The sequence below is a fragment of the Lissotriton vulgaris genome, chromosome 7 (genome assembly GCF_964263255.1).
Source record: "Lissotriton vulgaris chromosome 7, aLisVul1.2, whole genome shotgun sequence".
Classification (NCBI taxonomy): Eukaryota; Metazoa; Chordata; class Amphibia; order Caudata; family Salamandridae; genus Lissotriton; species Lissotriton vulgaris.
In genome coordinates, this window is record NC_141695.1 from 382,822,402 (window position 1) to 382,844,027 (window position 21,626).

Sequence of the window (21,626 nt, forward strand, 5' to 3'; positions counted from 1 at the left end):
TAAACAACAAAGAAGGGGCAATAAATATATGGACATACGAAGAATCTAATACACAACATTGATTAGTGAAATTGTTTTCTAATTAAATCTATACCATATACTCAGTAGGAAATGCAATATCGTTTTTCATCACAAAAAGTATATTTTGAACCATGCGATGTGTTTTTATTTGTGTACTTTTTCAGCCCTGACGAAGTTCCATTCGGAACGAAACGCGTTGGCTGATGTCCAACTTTTACAGTGAAAATACAATAAAGGATATTTTGGAATACACTTGGAGCTCTCTGACTTCATCCTGGTGCACCTGCCTTCTTTTTGTAAAATGAGTTACCAATTTGTCAACCCCTGGTCGTTTTGGCCTTTATAAAATAGAAGATGTAAATAGCCACGTGGGCAGTTCTGTAATTTTGTATCAGCTGTTTAAAACCTAGAAAGGTGTCAGAATTGTATACTGACATAGGCAGGATCTTTGCCAGACTCTTCCTGAGCTGGCAGGCTCAAAACAGTCCACGTGAGATTGCTCCAATACTTTTCCTTCTGGCCTCCAGCCCACCCTGATTTTTAGAACCAGGCACACCTTAGTAACAATCCCAGACATGGAGATGACGCCGGTGTTACTAGGCAGATTTGATATTGATGGTTATAGTGAAGGTTGTAGGGAAAGTTTCCATGATCTTAGGTTGTTACTGCAGGGTTGTACAGGATCGGTCGACCCCTCATTTTACACTAACATTACCTTACATCCAGATGGATAGGCCAATTCGTGAAACCTAAAGTGATACGCGTAATAGGATGTCCTACCGATGGCTAGGAAGACCTGAAGTTTCAGGACAGAAAGGCGGTGACGCAAATAGTTTTCTCTGTGAGCCCACAGGTGAATGCAGATTTGCATTCAGCAACCATTGCATTCACTTTTGTGAAAAGAATCTTGAACCTGCCTTGCCTTTGAGAAAATGAAGCGGGCCCCTGAGCCTCCCCTTTCTGTGATCTATTTTATTTGATTGCAGTGAAATCTGTCTTGGCACCACTCCTTTCCGAAACAACAGCCAGCTCTCCCGTTTGCCTTTGCCAGGTGAGGACCTGGATGTTTTTGGGTGTTTAATTGCCATGAACAATGCTGGAGTGGGATCAAGAGTGAGACCACACACAGCACAGCTAATGCACTTCAGACCTCGCTCGTATCAATTCCTAGTGCTGGCAAACTAGAGCAACAGAACTTAGGACCACCCAAAATATAGTGAGTTTGCAATTTGCAGAAATGTGAGGGCGTGTAAAGGAGATCTGTATGCCATTTTCAACAAGGAGGCTGTAGAAGCAGAGAGGAGGGGGTTGGTGAACAGGCACTGAACTGGTAACTGAAGATCTGAAGCCGCGTCTCACAAAATAAATCGTCACTTCCTGCAACTCTTTAAGCTTAGAAGGCGTCCCATGGGTGTTGCTGTGGGTGTCCCGCACAACACCCATGGAATCTGAAGCACTCCCAGAATTACGAGGAATCGTAAACCTGGGAAAGCATCAGATTCTAACGTCAACCCAGGGATGGCGTTAGGGAGGCGCAACCAGGCGAAATATCCTTATTTATCCTCGTTTTTTTCCTCTTTCTATGTGTGCCGCATTTCAGCTCAATATCAGTATTCACTTACAGCCGCGACAAAGAGATTAGTGCGTGAACATCACTAGACGAGAAAGTGGGGAAACTGGACACTTGAAAAAGGGCTATAAAAGAAACATATGGCTGACAGTTACGACTGATTTAATGATTTGGGCCCGATGTAGGTCACCATTTACCGGCCGGTAAATGGGTTTTCTTGATGTAGGGGGCCTATTTTACCGATTCGGTAAATTTACCGAATCGGTAAAATACCGATTCGGTATTTTTACCGATTCGGTAACTTCTGTATGTAGGTGGGACTCTTCTGAGTCCCAAAGGCCTGTCAGATTCGGTATTTTACCACCCAATCCAATTGGGTGGTAAAATACAGAATCCAGGTGTGCATGCACATGTGTGCATGCACACCTATGCCATGTGACAGACAGACATGCCCTTAGGGCACGTCTGTGTGCCACATGGCACACATGCCTGTATTTGGGGTGCTAGAGGGTGTCAAAGTGACACCCCCTGCACCCTTGATGCAATCGGTATTTACCGAATCGGTAAATACCGATTCGGTAATGCCCATTGATTCCTATGGGCTTCAAAGCCCATAGGAATCAATGGGCATTACCGATTCGGTATTTACAGAATCGGTAAATACCGAATCTCAACGATTCGGTATTTACCGAATCTGAAATACCTACATCCCCCCCCCCCTCCATTTTACCACTTCTTAAATACCGAATTGGTATGATTCGGTATTTAAGAAGTGGTCAAATTAATTTACCTACATCGGGCCCCTGGTGTTTAAAATTACTGAAATGTAATTCCTGATGCCATGAAGTTTGGATTTCATCTTCTAATATGGAAGACGTATTTTTTAATTAAAATTGTTTCAAAGGTGAATATACAATTGAAGTTTTCAAAAAATGTCTTTATGAACAATGATGGAAGACAAATAATAATTTGAAGATGTGAGTACGTTTGTTGATAATCTCAAAGTAGTGTTATTTTGTGAAACATGGAGACTGGGGTACAGGAAACACGTGCGCACTGGATCAGGACATAGACCAGTCACTGATGGATTGTGTTAGATATCCCTTCGGAGCTGAATGAATTTATTATTCTTGACTTTATAGGGCCCGATGGCAAGTTATGCAACATTCCATGAGGAAATTCCGGGCAGTTGGAAATACCGTAACTGGGCAGTTTTTCCGAATGTAATTCCACCCCTTATGGGTAAAACCCAGCAGAATGGGGAATAACACCGTGGCGGCTAAATTACATGGGGAATTCCGCAAGCTATCCGACTCCAATGGGTTTAAATCCCATATTTGCCACTGGCTATAAGCAGGTGGTAAATGTGTGCGGGGTGGAGAGAAGGAGAGAGAAGCATAGTTCTGGCAGGAAAAAAGGTTGTCAGGTTCCTGATATGAGGTGTGCCTCCTGTAGCAGCCAAAACCTCCCCGTTGATCAAATTTAGCCATGGTTTCTGCACCCAATAAATTCAGGAGCATCTGCCCACTTGTGATTGGAAGTAGTGGAATTCCATACTGGAGCACGGTGCTGTCCGACTCGTAATAGGACCCATAATCTTGTTCTGGCCCCTGCCAGGTATTACCTTATGATAGAATGAGTTATTTTTCATTGCATATAGTACGAACGTGTTTTGCTTTCCTTTATTTATACGGTATTTCTGTAAAATTCAAAAAGTTATGGGCTACCTTGCTTTTATTTCAAATTATTGTTATCTATTTATTCTCTTCAGTTTTTTTCCAACGATTTTAATTAAATGTATTTGAAAATGTATGACCTAGATCAAAATGGAGCACAAAGATTGGCATTGACTGACCAACATTTCAGGGGTAGGGACATCACGCGCCCTTGAACCTCACCTATGACGTCACAGCGTTGACCCCTTGTTCAAACCTTTGCTTCACTGCTGTCTGTTGCTGAGGGATGAAGTTGTCGCAATGGGGTGTATTTTACTCGAAAGCGGTGAGTGCATCAGAAATCTCACAGCTCGCAAGTTTCCGTGTTTCATGCACGTGTAGCTCATGCAGTCCCACTTATTTCTTTGCAAGCTGGGATTTGTAGTCCTGTTTTAACCCGCTATAAAACCAGGACAACAAAACCCAGAATGCAAAGAAAAAATACCCTGACTGGATGACCTACCCATGCATGGAACTGGGAATACTGAGATCGGAAGATCGACATTGCTGATCATGCCCTATATTCCCCTAAAAGGTAAAATAACTCAAAGTGGCTTCCGGTGTCATTGCCACCTACCGGGGTATCATTGTATGACCTCAGTAGGGGTAGACATAAAAGACGTCACTCCAGCACCACCGTCCAGTGGTTGAGTCACACGGTCAGATGTTTTCATTCTTAAAATATACGATTTGTTTAGAACACTTATTGGTGGGCGTGTATCTGAAACGCATCTGGGCTATAAACGTTTCAAGCAAGGCGTTGTGCAAAGCTCGTTCTCCAGGAAGGGGGCTGGGCGCCTCCCTGGTGTCATGGGAATGAATGAACCCGTGTTAGTTTATGACATCAGAAGAACGTTAGTTTATGACATCAGAAGAACGTTAGTTTATGACGTCAGAAGAACGCGGCGTCCAGGCTCGTGCCATATTCCGCACTCGGCGACGCAGTTTTTTTCGTGTGTCTCGTGAATGTTGCCACCTCCTCGGGGCAGCCGTCTGGGTTAAAATCCGGACTGGTCCCTGAGGAGAGAGAGGCCCGCTCGCGGGTCTAAAGCCATCAAACCAGGCAAGCGTCCTTCTTTCTGTCTCTAATCCCAACTGAAGTATGATGCACGAGGAACCTTCAGGAAGGACTCGTCTTGCTATGGCGACCCAGGACGCTAGACACCCGACTTACTGTCACATTCTTTCCTCTAGCTGCAGATTCCCCAAACACCGCTGACAGAAGATGGAGAAGAAGGGATGCCTCAGTGTCACCAAGTACTTCCTGTTTATCTTCAACCTCTTTTTCTTCGTGAGTATTGCACAATCTTCATATTTGTGTCTCCTTGTATGATACAAAAGTTTATTGGTCCATCTTGTATTGACGGCTGTCCATTGCAGAGGCTCTGACGTTGCTTTAGTTCCTGTTGAGGTGAGGCCAAGACTGATTTGCATATGGTTGGTCAATTTCAGTATTGGCAGATAAGCTACACAATAATGTAATGTAATGTAATTAGTGGTGGCTGGCACAGGTAAGAGCAATGGGGAGGTAGGGTGAAGTCGACAGACGATGGGTTAGGTAAAAATAAATACAAAACTAAATAAAACCACTTACCTGGTTCTCGCCGCATCGCTGACTCGGCGATGCGGGAAGCGCAAGGTAAGTGTTTTTTGTTACTTTTTACCTATCCCGTCGTCTGTTGACTTCATCTACAACCCGCCTCGTTACCACCCTGCCCCCCTGCTCACCGCTCTTACCTGTGCCAGCCGCCACTGAATGTAATTCTTGTCAGAAGAACTTTCAGTAGTGGTAACTGATTCAAGCATTTCCACTTTTTAACTGTCTCTGCCTTGGCCCTAACCTAAACCACCTACCTGTTCAGAGCCGCCTGGCTAGTGAGACATGTCTCAGTTTGTCCAGACCACCTCTGCTTAAAACAGGATTTTTAGGAGTAGCCCAGAAAACAGTGGCAGAGAGATGCAAGGTGCGTCATATCACCATTCACAAATTAAGCCAAAGGGAAATCCCTGGACTGTGTACTAATTGCTCCGTATCTTCTATCTTCATACATACACATCAGTCAGACATTACCATTTTCATACAGTATCAAACCAACACGAAAATATGACGTTTACAATCTTTATACTTTTATTAAAATCTTTGTATCCAAGGTTAAAAAAACAGACCTATGTCTGTGGTACATAAAATCAATTTGTTACACACTTTTGTCAGCTCTAATACATGTGAATATGTACATGTGCAAATTGAAAAAATGAAAAAGTACATTGATATGAGAAGAAAAGGCAAACAACGGTCATAAGAGTTACACCAAATATATGCTACTAAGTTACACAGAACAACCCCTTTCCCACCATAGGTAGAACTTTTTCCCTATTTTGTTTAGGCATGACCCAGTATCCTCTTGTAGATATAATACACAAGTATACAAATGGTAATAGAGATCACAGTAACCACAATCCAGGTATATCTGTTCTCTGTTTGGGATCTGGCTGGGTTCTATTTTATAATGCGTCGACGCGTTTCGGTGTTCACAACTGATATGTATACACCTTCATCAGGACTGCTGTATACGTGGGGTTCATCAATTTTGTATGTCTTTTGCTGTGTGTAAAACAATAATATACAGTTAGAAAACGTCTGAATTTTATTTGCTACATTTTTCATTTTTGGACCTAAGGCCCATTACACTGACTACTCTGAACCTAAAATACTCTATTTAGCCACTTCTTCTTGTCTTCAGACATCTATGTCACCCATTGGCTCATCTTTTTTAACATCATTTGGTAACGTTGTATTAAGAAAAACCACTTAGATGCAACCGAAACGCGTCGACGCATTATAAAATAGAACCCAGCCAGATCCCAAACAGAGAACAGATATACCTGGATGAAAATGGTAAGGTCTGACTGATGTGTATGTATGAAGATAGAAGATACGGAGCAATTAGTACACAGTCCAGGGATTTCCCTTTGGCTTAATTTGTCGATAGTACCCTGTTCCCTGGAACTCAGTAGGGTCTTCTCTTTTTTGTGAAATATCACCATTCACTACAGCAGCTTAAGGATTCTAGAGCTGTACAAACTCACATTTGGTTCGTGAACGGATTCAGGAACTGAACGTATAATAAAGGGTGTGAAACTCAAGGTGCTGTGCTACAACAGTCTCTTTTCCTCTAGAAATCACTAACAAAGGTGCACTGAAATCTAGTGAGATACATGCACCAAGGCATATGCTATATATTGTGCCTTGTAACTACAGACACAGTTATAGCAGAGGCGGCTCTTCCGCTAAGGCGGAGGAGCGACGCCACACTGTCAATTGAGTGAGCAATAAAAAACTGAAAAATTATTATTATAATAACATAACGTTATTATAATAACATAAAGTTATTATAATTTTATTTAAATGTACTGGCTCAATTGTTTGGGGGTGAGCTGGCCTGTTTAGAGGCTGGGCGAGGAGTGGTGGCACCCTCCTAAATGCGCATGAATGATTGGCCAGCCCTCTGGGGCCGGCCAAACATTCATGCGCACTTTGTTCTACACCCAGGCTGCATTACAGCCTGGGTGGTTAACATGCCCAGGATCCCATTCCCTGTCTGAGCGACGAACCACGGCGCCCAGACATGCAGGGTTGTGATCAGCTCAAGGAAGCATGGGGGCTTCCTGCTTCCACAGAAGGCAGGAAGAGGATTAGAAGACGGAGGCAAGGCGGCGGCTGGCCGCATCCAGGTAAGTGGGTTTGGGTTTTTTAAAAGGTATTTCTTAATTCCCTTCCTCTTCCCTCTGCTCCCACCGCACCCTCACGCCCATTTGGTAGCAGCTGCTAGTGAGTTATAGGCTTATATCTTCAGAGCACAAATATGCAACCAGACATCCTTAAAAGTGTCTACACAATGTAGGACCAAATTTGGGGTACTTCATTTAGACCTCCCATGATTTTCTGGATCGGAGATGGTGTTGAACCTCAATTTCATGAGACAAGATGGCCCTGCATTAGGGCACCTACCAAAATATTCAAATCAATCAAAATAGATTTAATTAAAATTCCAATTTAAGAATAATTTGCGTGTATTCAATAATTTAGTTCTAGTGAGTTCTTGATCAGTGAAAATGTAACACGCTTTATTACAAAATTAAAAAATAAGCGGAACAGAGTCAATGCCAAGATGGCTTTCAGTGGCAAAGTTGTTCATAGTTTGCAAAAATCTGAAAATATTCCATGTCCCAACGGGCAGAAAAGTCAGAAAAGAAAGGATACCTAGTAGAACAGGAAATCTTCTGGTTCACCGCAAAAAGCAAGGATTTTTTAATACTCCATTTTTGCATATTAAATATTGCAGATTCATTGTGTTGTGAGCAAATGTATAATTTCTTCAGCAAATCCGAGTATATGAAAAAGAAACTTCATTACCTTAACACGTAAGCACTATTCCATTTTCTTGACTAATTATTCAGCACCTTCTATTCTAATGTCACCTGGAGATGTTCAAACATATACTGAACATTGTCTATCCCACTTTCCTCGAATGAATAGATCTATTGAAGAAACTGAAAACACAGCCACATGTAACAATATTACATCTGACTGTCGAAGGTTTATTGTAAGCAGAACAATAGCAGCAATCAGAATACACTATTATGACTTCAGCTTAACTGTGTGCCGTGAAGCCTGTGGGGAGGGGATGTGGATGGGGGAGGGGGAAGCAAGAGTGGGTGATAGAGATGACCCATCTTGTTCAAGGTGGCGATTTACACTGAAATGAAACCTACTAAAACACGTTATTAAATATAATTCTACACATCATAGGAACCTTATTTCAAAAGCAATTGCAAAATCAATTTGCAGATATAAAGAGTATAAATGCATATTGCACATTGTTAATGATGCGAAAAATATAAATCTTTGAAACACTTCTACAATACCCTGAAGTGGACACCTTAATCCATAGACACACAGGTAGTGACGGAGATGCACATAGTACACGTAAATTCTCAAACAAGCAGAACAGAAATACATATTTGTGCCAGCAAGCACATAGAGACAACCATACATATACAGACAAAACACATCCACATACATATGTAAAGATAAGCATGCATAAACAAACAAATGCTCAGTAACATCGTTTTTTAGCATATGGACAGATATAGGTCAACACATTGATCTATGACAAGGGGCAGACATACGTACAGAGATGGAGACATGAAAGTACATATGGACACAATTTCATGTTCTCAGAAAAGCACATGGATATACATGTGCAGACAACAGACATAAAAACCATCCTATGTAAGGGTACAACCAAGCACATCTATCACAAGTGAGATTGGTTGCTAGCCAACACCTCCCACAGCGCAGCAGGGGGACTATCCAAACACTGCAAGTTGGATTTAGGTCATTCAGACTTCATTTCATTGTTGCACAGGTATTGAGCGTGAAGTTGTACTGAGTGTGTTTGAAGATACAATATGAGACAGCATGCTGAGCTTGTAGCCCATCCAGCAGCCAAAAGATTTAGTAGTGTGACACTCGGTAGCACAATCTCATCATTAGCCAGTTCACAAAGTCAAAGTAGCACATGAAGGTTACAAACCTAAGATCTAAACAGGAGGAACTTAGGGGCATATTTACAAAAGAATGGTGGAGTGTGGCGTTAAGCACAAAATGCTAGCACCACGCTCTGCCATTCAGAAAACGAAGGGATGAGCTGTATTTACAAAGATACAGCACATCCCTGCATTTTCCCTAGTGCTGGCGTTAAATTAAGCTGCCTAGTGCCAACACAGGCACCCTTGCACCATAGTGCAAGGGTGCCTGCATTGAGGTAATGATTGTTTATGTGCAGGAAGGTTGCCCTTTCTGCACATAAACAATCACTAATGGCGATTTGTAACTTCGATGTGTGCGGCATTGTGCAACACACATAGAATTTGCAAATCGTAATTTCTTTCAATGATTGTTTAAGTGCAGGAAGGGACACCTTCCTTCACATAAACAATCATTCATTGCATTTTGCTGTTTTTATGCGTGCTGCACAATGCAGCACAGCAAAAATGAGGAGAAATAAAGCATTTCTCCTCGTGATGCCATTATAAGACAAGGTTTTCCCTGGTGTTAATTTTGGTGCTGTCCCATATTTACTCCATCCTTGTAAGCCACATTATGTAGCTTAACGCCGCCTTGTAAATAAGACAAAGCCCCTATCGCCACAGAAACGCTGTTAAAAGTGACATTCCTGGGACAATAGGGGCTCATAAATAAGGCCCTTAGTATTTAAGAACTGAATTTCAAAGACTGTGCTCCATCCAATCCCGAATCGCCCCAATAAAGACACTCAGCTGGCAGATGTCCACTGTAGGTTGAATTTCAGGTTGTGCAGAGTGTTGTTCGCAAGCTGGTAGGCGCCGATATCCATGGAGCATTCGACTCAGCCCAGGCATTCATTGAAAGAAAGAGGGTATCTAGAATGAGTGCTGTGGGGCAGTCTACTACGCTGAGTTCATACAACGAAAACTGTGACAAATCTATTTTGGTATTCGGCTCTGTCCAATGGACCCACCATTGCGAGTATCACCCGCCCTGACTACCTGCAAGTGGAACCTGAAAGGGGCCTTCCTCGGCAAGCCTGCACAAATCGAATTGACAAACACTGGTTTTCTTCCACCTTTACATTAGTTGATTTCTCTAGAGCCTCTTGATCCAGAAGAATCCATCAGGACTAATGTGCCTGTAGCAAGGGGATGTCCCCCCTATCCTTGACGATATATTTTCAGTCAAAGAACCACATGCTTCTGACTCTTTGGTGTGAAGTGGTCAAAAGGCGACTTGCCAGCACTTTCTAGTACCCCAAACGAAATAATCTGTGTGTAAAGACAGACAGTGACATTGATATGTACAGAATACCCCACCTGGATACCCATGCGGGCACAGAAAGCATCCATACATATACAGATCGGCAAACCTCAATACATACATGTAGAAAAACAGCATACTCTGAAATATACATTTATAGAATGTCACAAGCAAAGCATACATGTACCGCATACAAGAAGCTTTGCCGCACCCTGGAGAAGATATGGAGAAAAAACCCAACCTCAGACAACATGACCTCCCTCAAGACAGCCACCCGCAAACACCACCAACTGATTCGATCCGCCAAGAAATCAGCACTCAAGGATCGTCTCGATAACAGCACTCATAACAGCAAGGAACTCTTCAACATGGTCAAAGAATTCACCAACCCCACCGCAGCATCTAACGACATCACTCCTTCCCAAGACCTCTGCGACGCGTTAGCCTCCTTCTTCTACAACAAAATTGCCGACATCCACAACAGCTTCGCCAACTCTCCCAGCGATCAACCCTCCCCACCCCCCTCAGATCCTACCCCGCCAACCAACTACCTCAGCGCCTGGAACCCAATCACCACTGAAGACACCATTCGCCTCATGAACTCAATCCACTCTGGCTCAATATCTGACCCCTGCCCCCACCACATCTTCAACAAAGCTGACTCCATCATCGCACCCCATCTCCGTGATGTCATCAACTGCTCGTTCAACTCTGCCACCTTTCCAGAAAGCTGGAAACATGCCGAACTCAGCGCCCTTCTGAAGAAACCCACAGCAGACCCCTCTGAACTTAAAAACTACCGACCCATATCCCTCCTCCCATTCCCGGCCAAAGTCATCGAGAAAGCCGTCAATAGCCAGCTTGCCGCCTTCCTTGAATCCAACAACTCCCTTGATCCATCTCAATCCGGGTTTCGAGCCAAACACAGCACCGAAACCGCCCTCATTGCAGCGTCTGACGACATCCGAGCACTCCTGGACAACGGAGAAACAGTGGCCCTCATCCTACTCGACCTATCCGCAGCTTTCTACACAGTCTGCCACAGCACCCTTATACATCGCCTCAGCAACATCGGAATACAAGGAAAAGCCCTGGACTGGATCATCTCATTCCTCGCCGGGAGAACTCAAAGAGTCCGACTTCCCCCATTCTACTCAGAAGCCACCGAAGTCATCTGCGGAGTACCCCATGGATCCTCTCTCAGTCCCACCCTCTTCAACGTCTACATGAGTCCTCTCGCCTCCATCGCGCGTCAACACAACCTCAACATCATCTCTTACGCCGACGACACCCAGTTAATCCTTTCCCTCACCAAAGACCCCAACACCGCCAAAACCAATCTTCACGAAGGCATGAAAGAAGTTGCCGAATGGATGAAACGGAGCCGCCTTAAACTCAACTCAGACAAAACGGAGGTGCTCATCCTAGGATCTCCCCCCTCAGCTTGGGACGACTCTTGGTGGCCTTCCGCTCTGGGCACAGCACCCACACCCACAGACCATGCTCGTAACCTTGGCTTCATCCTAGACTCCTCTCTCTCGATGTCCAGACAAGTCAACGCCGTCTCGTCCTCCTGCTTCAACGTACTTCGCATTCTCAAAAAGATCTTCCGTTGGATTCCCCTCGAGACAAGAAAGACTGTCACCCACGCACTGGTCACGAGTCGACTGGATTATGGTAACACACTTTACGCCGAAATCACAGCAAAATTACAGAAAAAACTCCAGCGCATCCAAAACGCGTCAGCGAGACTCATATTAGACATCCCGCGCCAAGATCACATCACCGAACATCTAAAAGACCTCCACTGGCTTCCCGTCAACAAAAGAATTACTTTCCGCCTTCTCACCCACGCTCACAAGGCCCTCTACAATCTAGGACCCGAATGTCTCAACACTCGGCTGTCCTTCTACAAACCGACCCGCCAACTAAGATCGTCCAATCAAGCCCTTGCCGCAGTACCGCGCATCCGGAAATCCACCATGGGTGGCAGATCCTTCTCCTTCCTGGCTGCCAAGACCTGGAACTCACTCCCCACCCACCTCCACCTTACTCAGAACCACATCTCCTTCAGAAAAGAACTTAAAACCTGGTTATTCGACAAATAATTGAACCCCTAACCCCCTCCCCTAGCGCCTTGAGACCCTCTGGGTGAGCAGTGCGCTATACAAATGCCCGAACTTGAACTTGAACTCACGGCTGTTCGAAATTTGCAATTCGGTTTAATGCTGTGTGAACCAGTCTCCCACTGACTTTATTACGTGAGATATGCAGTCAGGTAAAAAAAGGTTATGCAAAACTGCCTCATGTGAAATTTTGAGAATTTTGTATAACTCAAACATTTGGGAATTTTACTAGCCCAATTACATTTATCACAGGCCTAGTAATTAAGATGTATTATATAATCCATCATATTCGACATAATCTCTGGATTTCAACAAAAAATATTGCTAACCCACGCGAATTAAACATTTTGAAAACTACTGTAGAACCAGACATTCAACTTCAATTTATTTATTGCTTCAATATTACATTATCAAGTCCTTAAGAGAGGTGAGGATTACTACCTGGCCTTCAGAGCTACCAATCTGGAAATGGAAGGATTATCCATATTGACCTACATAACACGAAACATTGACCAATCCTAAACTTTCTAGTTTGAAATGATGCAGTTTCATCATAGTAGGGGGTGAAACTAAGGGGATTTTTACGTACTTTTATATTGATCCACGGTTGGACAGCCTATCAGGTGGATCGTGGATGCGCCCTCTATTTCCACCAAATAATCCACCAGATAATTTGAAGTAGACAGGCTGTACCTGAAACCAGTAGTTATTTTTAGGAATAAATGTTTAAAGGATTACTGCATATTCCAATGTGTTTATTAAGGTCCTCAGGATTTGAGCCTGATGTCAGAGATACGGCTGTCACATGTTTCGCCCGTATAGCTGGCACACCTCGGGCATTCTCAAGGCAGTAGTCAAAAAAATCATCTAATCTGTTTTTATATACAGAAAGTATAATCCTGCATTGAAGTCCTGTCACTCCGTGCGGTCTCTGCGGTCATCAATGCCGCATTGATTCAAACACTGGATTGGCAGGCCACATGTCAGCAGCAAGCACTGAGCCCGGTTAGCTTCCTGTGTGATGTATTTCGGTACTTCCTACGCATCCTAAAGTGCTTCCTGATGAAACCTTTGCTGAATAAATATTCAACTAACACAGCTGTGCAGAGGGGCTGTATTACACTATGGGACTCATACGGTGTCCATGGTATCCCTCGCCCCGGGAGTTACCGCTAGTGGGGGACATATCTACCTGCAGAGCGGTAGTTACTGAGTATTATAAGTGAGACCCCCTAGGATCCTCTTAGAAATGAGGAATTGCCTTCAGAATCGTTAAATCACTTGATCAATACTAATTTTTGTCAGATATTACTCCCGGACACTGCACGTGTAGCAGAGGGTGATTTAGACTCTAACACCAAAAATCTGTGGAGTTACAGTGGTTTTGTAATCCTATGCAGGTCGGGATCTGCTGCCTGAGTCAGTATTAGTGGGGATTCTGTAATGAGCATCTATGAATACTGAATACATGGCAGATGTGCCCACAGGCAAATGCCGTCATTCACAACGAGGGTGCTGGGACTGAAATGGGCTTGCATGCCCCATGCTTTATGCTGTGATGGGAGGAAGCAAAATGGGAATGATATCATTATTTATTTATGCGTTTTTATATAGCGCTGACTTTACCCGAAGGCGTCAGAGCGCTTCACAATAGAACGGTAATGATACACGAGGAGAAAATTACAAGTGAACAAATTTCAAAAGCAAACGTTAAGTTACATGAGGCAAAAGTGACAATTGTGAGCAAACAAAATACATGAGGTAGCAAACGGTGCATTACAGGAGGAAAAAGTGACAAGCGTGCAGGTTACAAGAGAAAACAGAGTACAATTAGAGGTATAATGCTGCAATATATGGCAGACACTCAAGCACAAGAACAAACGTTACGTAGGCAATGGTGGCACTTGTGCAAGTATCAAAAGCAAACAAAATGTAAGAGGTAGCAAACAGTGTGTTACAAGAGAAAAGTGGCGTGTGCATGTTACAAAAGAGTACCAAACACAGGTACAAGGATAATACTGCAATAAATGGCAAACACTCCAACCACAAGAACACACTGGGAAGGCACTTCCATAGTCATGGAGAATAGAATTTTCAGTCATGACAGACCAGTGGATGGAGAGGCCTAACTGAAAGACTTGTTTTTATGCATGGATGTATATATTAGTATATTTTATTAAAGATTTTTGTTGGGAAAACAAGAGGTGTTACCTAATGCTGGACGTAAAAAGGCCTGAGACTGGCAGAGGGTAGTAATTAAGATGCCAGAGGGAAACCGAGCTGGAATCTATTGTCCGCTGCATTGTTTACAGCTGGCAGTCCACCAGCACGATTGGTTGGACCTGCCCGCCCTTCCCTCTGCCAATATGTGTGTACACACACACTAACAAGCACACTCATTTTCTCTCATCTTCACTGGTGGCCTCCGGGGACCACAGAGCAATCTGTCTCTCGTCAGAAGTGTGTGTAATCCGTTGTCTAAGCCCCAGGGGCGGATTGGCAAGGCGGGCATTCGGGAATGGGCCGAAGGGCCGGTGCCTCAGTGCCCTCTGTGGGCCGTTTTTTTCTCCCCGTCCCAGTCCACAGAGAGTGGACTAGGAAAGGGGAGGGAAAAAAGCGGCCCACGGAGGGCACGAGACAGACAGAGAAAATGAAAGCAGCCTCGCTGTGCGGCGGACAGTGATTGTCAGCTGTGGGCTCTCCTTCACCCCTGCCCTGCCAAGCAATCAAGCTGAGGCTGGGCTGGGGAGGGGTGATTGTTTGCAAGAATCGGCCTCCCTGGGGGCCAGGTGTTTCTCAGGCCTTTGAGCCATTTTCACCTAGGCCCCCCTGGGGCCCATGCAGCCCAGAAAAGGTGTTAGTCTTAGCACCTCGCCCACAGCCCTTCACATTCAGGGCACAGTGGACGAGGAAGAATGGGTCTTGCTGTGGGGGCCAGGTGATGTTTGGAATTTTTTTATTTTATTTATTTATTTATGCAATTTTATATAGCGCGGACTTTACCCGAAGGTGTCAGAGCGCTTCACACAAGGAACAGCAATAATACATGAGGAGAAAAATTACAAGTGGACAAATTACAAAAGCAAACGTTAAGTTACATGAATCAAAAGTGACAATAGTGAGCAACCAAAATACACGAGGTAGCAATCGGTACATTACAGGAGGAAAAAGTGATGTGTGCAGGTTAAAAAGGCGTACAAAGTACAAGTAGAGGTATAATACTGCAATAAATGGCAGACACTCAAACACAAGAACAAACGTTACGTAGGCAATGGTGGCACTTGTGCAAGTATCTAAAGCAAACAAAAGTGAGAGGTAGCATACAGTGTGATACCAGAGAAAAGTGACGTGTGCAAGTTACAAAAGGGTACCATACACAGGTACAAGGGTAATACTACAGTAAATGGTAAACACTCAAACTGCCAGAGCACACTGGGAAGGCACTTCCCATGCACCAGCTTCACCTCAGCCTCCCCCTGGCTACCTGGCTACCTTGGATGACCCAGAAAGCTGTGTTTTGTGCTCCCCTGCCAGGACATTTTCCCGAGGCCTGGAGGGCTGATTAATTTACTAATTGCAGGGGCCTTACCTCTGTTCATGTGCTCCTGAGCTGAAGGTCTGGGGAGGGCTAAGTAGGTTAGTAATAGCAGGGGCTCTGCTGCTTTTCAGGTGCTCCTGTGCTGGAGGGCTGGAATAATTTTGTGACAGAAAGGGGCCTTGCTATTTTTTTTAGTTGCTCAGCATGTAGGCCATTGGCACCTTTGCCCTGTGTCCTGTGCAAGAACAGTATCCTCCCACTTTCATTCCTTGTCTGTGCAAGTAGTGTTTAATGAAAGGGCACGCCCCTTGAATGTGGGCCACGCCCCTTAAATATGGGCCACGCCTCTTGAATGTGGGCCACTTTTTTCGTCAGTGCCCGGGCCGAATTGTGATCCCAATCCGACCCTGCTAAGCCCCCACTCCTGCGCCGCTTCTGCAGACGGCGCCGAGAGCAGTGTGGAAACTTGTACGGCCTATTCCCAGACTTGCTACGCCCTTGATTCATGTATCCGTTAACACGTGTGAATCATGACAGGTTCTTACAGTGGGATTTCCTCCCTGCATTACCCCACCCCGAGGTGTGCATGAGACGTCATTCCCTTTGACTGATCTCTCACTCCGTGCAAACCTATCCTCTTGGCCTGAGGGAGCAAGGATTGATGGGCGCTAAAGGGCGGTAAAAGGTTTTAGCTCCTATCCCGTGGACCGCAGAGGACGGCGCGCGCTAATGCACGCTGACCATTCTGCACCAGCTTGTTATGTTTTTGATCTGGCAGAAAACAGTAAAGTGGGCTTGCTGTCTGAGGCAAATTGCCTTTTCATACGAAGAATAGCCAAATGATGTTCTTATGCACAGTCGGGGAGCACCTCCGGCGCCATCTTGGAAGCCCACAGCAATCAGTAGCATTAGGTAATAAAACGTCATCAGAATAAGACAACAGACAACAGAATAAGACAACAGAGTACATCGAATTATAAATATTGTTCTGAAAGAAAGAATATCGACTCCTGCTGTATCAATCATATGATCAGGTTTACTAGTCTTAACTCAACATCGCCAGATATTGGCAATATATATCTGACACGGACACAGATATGGAGTAAGGACTAGTAAATCTAAACTTACCTATGCAAACTAACCTCCAAGATACAAGGTTCGATATACAGATATTACGCACTCAGTGTTCGTACAGGATGATATTATGTCCCTCCGCACCATGGAATGCCATCCAATATTTGCATTTTAATTGGAACTAAAGAAGGGGGTAGTATTGATCAGTGAAATAATCACTAATAAGGATGCCATCAAGAGAGGGCTCAATATGGTCCATTGTCTACTACAATAAACCAAGGAATTTCCTAGGATCTTCCCCTCTATTTTGGGGGTGGCTCAACATGCCTATTGACAACTGTGTTCTGCGCAAAGGTTCCACTGGTCTGAACCTGTGGTTGTTAAGTGTGGTTTCCAGTAGCACACAAAGCAATGGATCTTTTAGAAGGACTTATGTAGTGTCTGCTTCTGTGCTTCAGACAGAGTTCCTATTTGAGGTCTTCCGACTTAAACCAAACTTTGCATCATTTTGTTCAAATATGTTGCAGCCCATCTTGAATTCTCTCAGGCAACTTCTGCTCATATAGCCCGGTGAATCGGTAACAAATTTTCCCTAAGTCAGTTTGTTTACTCTCCAGCTATCCCGGTGTCACTGTATTTTCCGCCTGGGGGTACATAACTCCATATCATAGTGTTAGCGCATTTGCTGTCCTAGTGTAAATGTGTGCCTGTCCCAGTGTCAGTATACCCCAGTGCCTTTGCAGTGCATTCATTGTCTCACGTCCAGGGTGGTCCTTCTTCAGTGTAGCGGGCTCCAGCTCAGTGTATTTCCTGGCCCACTAGTGGCGTATCTGTTCCTCAGGGTCATTGGATTCCTTGTTCCATTGTCAGTGCTTCCTATCAAAGTGCAGGTGTTTTTCCAGTCTCAGTGCAGATTTTTTTTAACCATGGAAGACATTTCACTGAAATGCAGGCGGTGGAGTGGTAGCGGACACTACATCCTTCACCCAGTGACCCCCACAGATTTCACAGGGTTGACACCTTGTTCCAACCTCAGCTCTCAACTTCCTACTGTGTGCTGCTGAAGTGATATAGGCAGTGCATAGTTTTCGGAGCCATGTAAACCTTCTGTCCCTACTGCCTGCTGTTGGAGAGCTGCAAAACCAGTCACCAGGGATAGCATTTGCTAATGAAACCAGTTTATGAATAAAACCAATTTTAGAGTGCACAGCAACTCCAAGGGGTGTCCCGGCACTACTCTGCTTGAATCACAAACAGCCTCTCACAGTATCTTCAGCAAGAAAAGCTGAGTGTTTAGTTCTTTCCTAAAATGGGTCTCACACTGACTACAACTCACAGAGAGTGGAAGCTCATTCCATGCCTTGCCTGACGGTACTAAGAAGGAGCGACCTCCCGATCTCCCCTGACGAACCTTAGGAATCGGCAAACAGAGCCGTGGCTGACCGAGGAGCTCTAGAGGGGGTACAGTGAAGACTTCTTCTTATCATTTAGCTCGTGTCCGGATTGTAAGAGCCTCAATCTGTAAAAATTAAGGCTTTAAACAAAATCCTTTTTAATGGGTAGCCAATATAATAACCTGCGAATAAAAGGAAACCGATTATCCTCTAGACAGGCCCAAAAGTAGCCCGGCCACCATGCTTTGGAGTGTCTGAAGTTTCCTGATCTTATAGTCGGGAACCCCGATACAGTTACTTAGTATAAGAGCATTCCCTGACATACTGACAGTATGTCCCTGTCTCAGTGTGTTTGCTGTCTCCGTGTGGGCATGTTTCCCGCCTCAGTAGACTTGTCTCTCTTTTTCCAGTGAGAATGAATTCTCGGACTTCGTGTCAGTATCGTCCCTGGTCTTCTGGCAGTATATCCTTGTCTCAGTGAGGGTATAATCCTTGTTCCATTGCTAGTGTGTTTCCTGTCTCCATGTAGGTGTACTCCCTCTCCCGTTACACTTGTCTCTTCTAGTCTGAGTGGGTTCTCTGGCTTACTATCACTGTAGTCCCAAACAGTATATCCCTGGCGGTGTTTAGACAGAAAATTGGAACCAAAAATATTGTGTGACAAAATATTGTGTCAAGAATATCGAGGAAAAAAATATTGTGTGGGTAAGTTTGTATAGGGAGGTAAAGTTTTATATATAAATATATATCTATATCTATCTTCAAGGTACATAGATGTTGACTTAAAAATAGTAAATCTAGACTTACCTATTTTCACTTGCCTTCTCCATATTTTGGTCCTCGATATTTTTGACACGATATTTTGTCCACACAATCTGTATGGATTCGATTTTCTGCCCTTGATCCTCCTTGTCTCAGTCTATGCGCCTTTTCCTGTCTTAGTGTATCTGCATTCCCTCTCCCGGTACACCTGTCTTTCTGTTCCATTCTGAGTGGATGCTCTAACTTACTACCATTGTACTCCCTGTCAGTATCTCCCTGACTATGGTTGATTATGTACCTTGTCCCATTGCCTGTGCGTTTCCTGTTTTAGTATAGGTGTATTCCCTTTCATCGGTACACTTGTCTGTCTTTTCCAGTCTAAGTGGAATCTTTGACTTACTCTCATTGGCCCTGACACTGTCTCGGTGTGAGTTGGTGCCTAGTCCCATTACCAGTGTGTTTGCTGTCTCCATGTGGGCATGTTTCCCGCCTCAGTAGACTTGTCTCTCTTTTCCCAGCGTGAATTGTATTCTCTGACTTTATATCTGTGTATTCCCCGTTCTGCTGGCTGTATAGTCAGTTCTCAGTGTGGGTGTTTTCCTTGTTCAGTTGCCAGTGTTTTCCTGTCTCGGTGTCTGTGTATTCATCATGGTGTCGGTATGTTCACTGACCCAGTTGGCTTCCACTTTCAGTGTAAGAGCCTCCTTGGTCTCAGTGTGGTTGTCTTCGTGTCCCAACATACATGCATATGTGGAATCCCTGTCCAAGGGTCAGTTTATTCCCAACCCCCATGTGTGTGCCTCCCTGTACCACTGACCATAAATTCTGTAGGTCTGTAAAATGTATTCTCTGTTCTAAAGTTAGTTTATTTTTCGACCTGCTGCATGTTTCTTCCTCTCCCATATTTATTTATTCTCCATCTCAACATTAAACAACCCACGTCCTAATATCAGTGTTTTTGCTAGGGTGTTCCCCTGGGTTGATGGATGAGTCTCCCTGACTTGGTGCCAATGTCCACCGTGTGGCGTTCTGCGAGTTTCCTATCCCAGCGAGCATGCATATCTTATTTACTATGTCTCCCTTCCTGGTTACTGTGTCGTTTGCTTGCTTCAGAATCATGTGTTGGTTGTGTCTCAGTGTCCCCTTGCTTCAGTCTCAGTTTATTCTCTGGGCCTGGATCAGTGTATTCCATTTCTTGATGTTAGCACAGTCACCGCCCCAGACTGCAGTAGAATGTCAGTATTTCCAAATGAATGTGACCCCATTCCTGAATGTAGGTGCCTCTGACTCGGTGTCAGTGTATTCTCTCTCTCCATGCCAGTGAATGTCTCTCTACTTTTCAGTTTATTCTCTGATCCAATGTATGTTTCTCTCCAGGGGCAGCTCTAGGCTCGTTGCGGCCCTGGGCAGGGAGCGTAGGTAGGGGCCCCAGGAGTAACGCATGCGCGGAGGCCAGTGAAGAGGTGGGGGGGTCAAGGTGTTTGGAAGTGGAACAGAACCGGAGGCCGCCAAAACCCTGCCAGGCGCCACCACGCAAATATGTATCCATCCACAGAGGATTATTATATTTAGGATATATATTGGTGTGGCGGCCTCTGGGGTTTGGCGGCCCTGCGCTGGTGCACAGCTTGCACATGCCTAAGACCGCCCCTGTTCTCTCAAACCCATTCGTAATGTGTTTCCTACCCCACTCTGCGTCTCCCTGTCCCACGTGACATGTGTCCTGTATGCGAGTGCATCCACCGGTCCCAGTGTCAGTGTTTTCCAGGACTGAAGGTTTGAACTCCTTGTGCCAGGCTTAGGCCCTCACATGTTGCAATGTAGCTGCTGTTCTTGCAGGCTCAGGTGCCAAGGTACAATGTGTCTTGTCCTTGAGACTGCCACTTGCGATAGGCAGAGCAAGAACAAGAAAACATGGCCACAGAAGGGTACTGTTGAAATTACATAATTGCATATATTATATTTATATTAATTAATACATTTTTGGTCCGCCTCCTCTTTGCATACCATCTCTTGTTCAGCTCCATTGTGCTCAGGTTCTTCTTCCCTGGTTAATCTGGTTTCCTCCCTCCTTTACATGCGCTCTCTTGATTTAAATATTTGGCCCTTCTAGCCTGTACGCCACTCCTGTACTGTAAATGCGCTTCCACGCTCATTTGTAAGATTTTTTTTAATCCCATCTCCTCCAGTTTCCCTGACACTTTCTAGTAATTACTGACTCGCCTTTTTACACCCTCATCATGCCCTTCTGCTAGGCTGTCTTAAATGCTTGCTGCTGGTCTCTGTTAAGATATGAAATGATAGCTTGATAGAGAGACCTGGCAGAGATCCCTTGTTGTAGTGCTGTATTTATAAAAGTAAAAGTCCCACAAGTGAAAGAACAACATTTGGACCGGTTGTGCTGCTCCTTACTAACAAGGTCCACCTTGAGATTCCTGTCCTGGGTGTGTGTATAAACACAGTCAGGCTTCGCGGAGTCTGCAGGTGTGTATATACTGGATTACCTCTACTTGTGCATAATATACCCATCCCAGATTGCACTTCTCTTAATCCACCTGAATTGTTTGTAT

At 44.5% G+C, this 21,626-nt stretch overlaps 1 protein-coding gene across 1 annotated transcript in view; it reads left to right on the plus strand.

The window, feature by feature from the left end:
* Window positions 1-21,626, plus strand: part of LOC147701696 (CD82 antigen-like) — a 208,604-nt gene that overhangs the window by 102,966 nt on the left and 84,012 nt on the right. Inside the window, exon 2 of the mRNA XM_086930329.1 lies at window positions 4,501-4,597. Within this exon, the coding sequence (XP_086786455.1) occupies window positions 4,532-4,597 (66 nt within the window). The 5' untranslated portion in view covers window positions 4,501-4,531. The remainder of the gene's footprint in view (window positions 1-4,500; window positions 4,598-21,626) is intronic.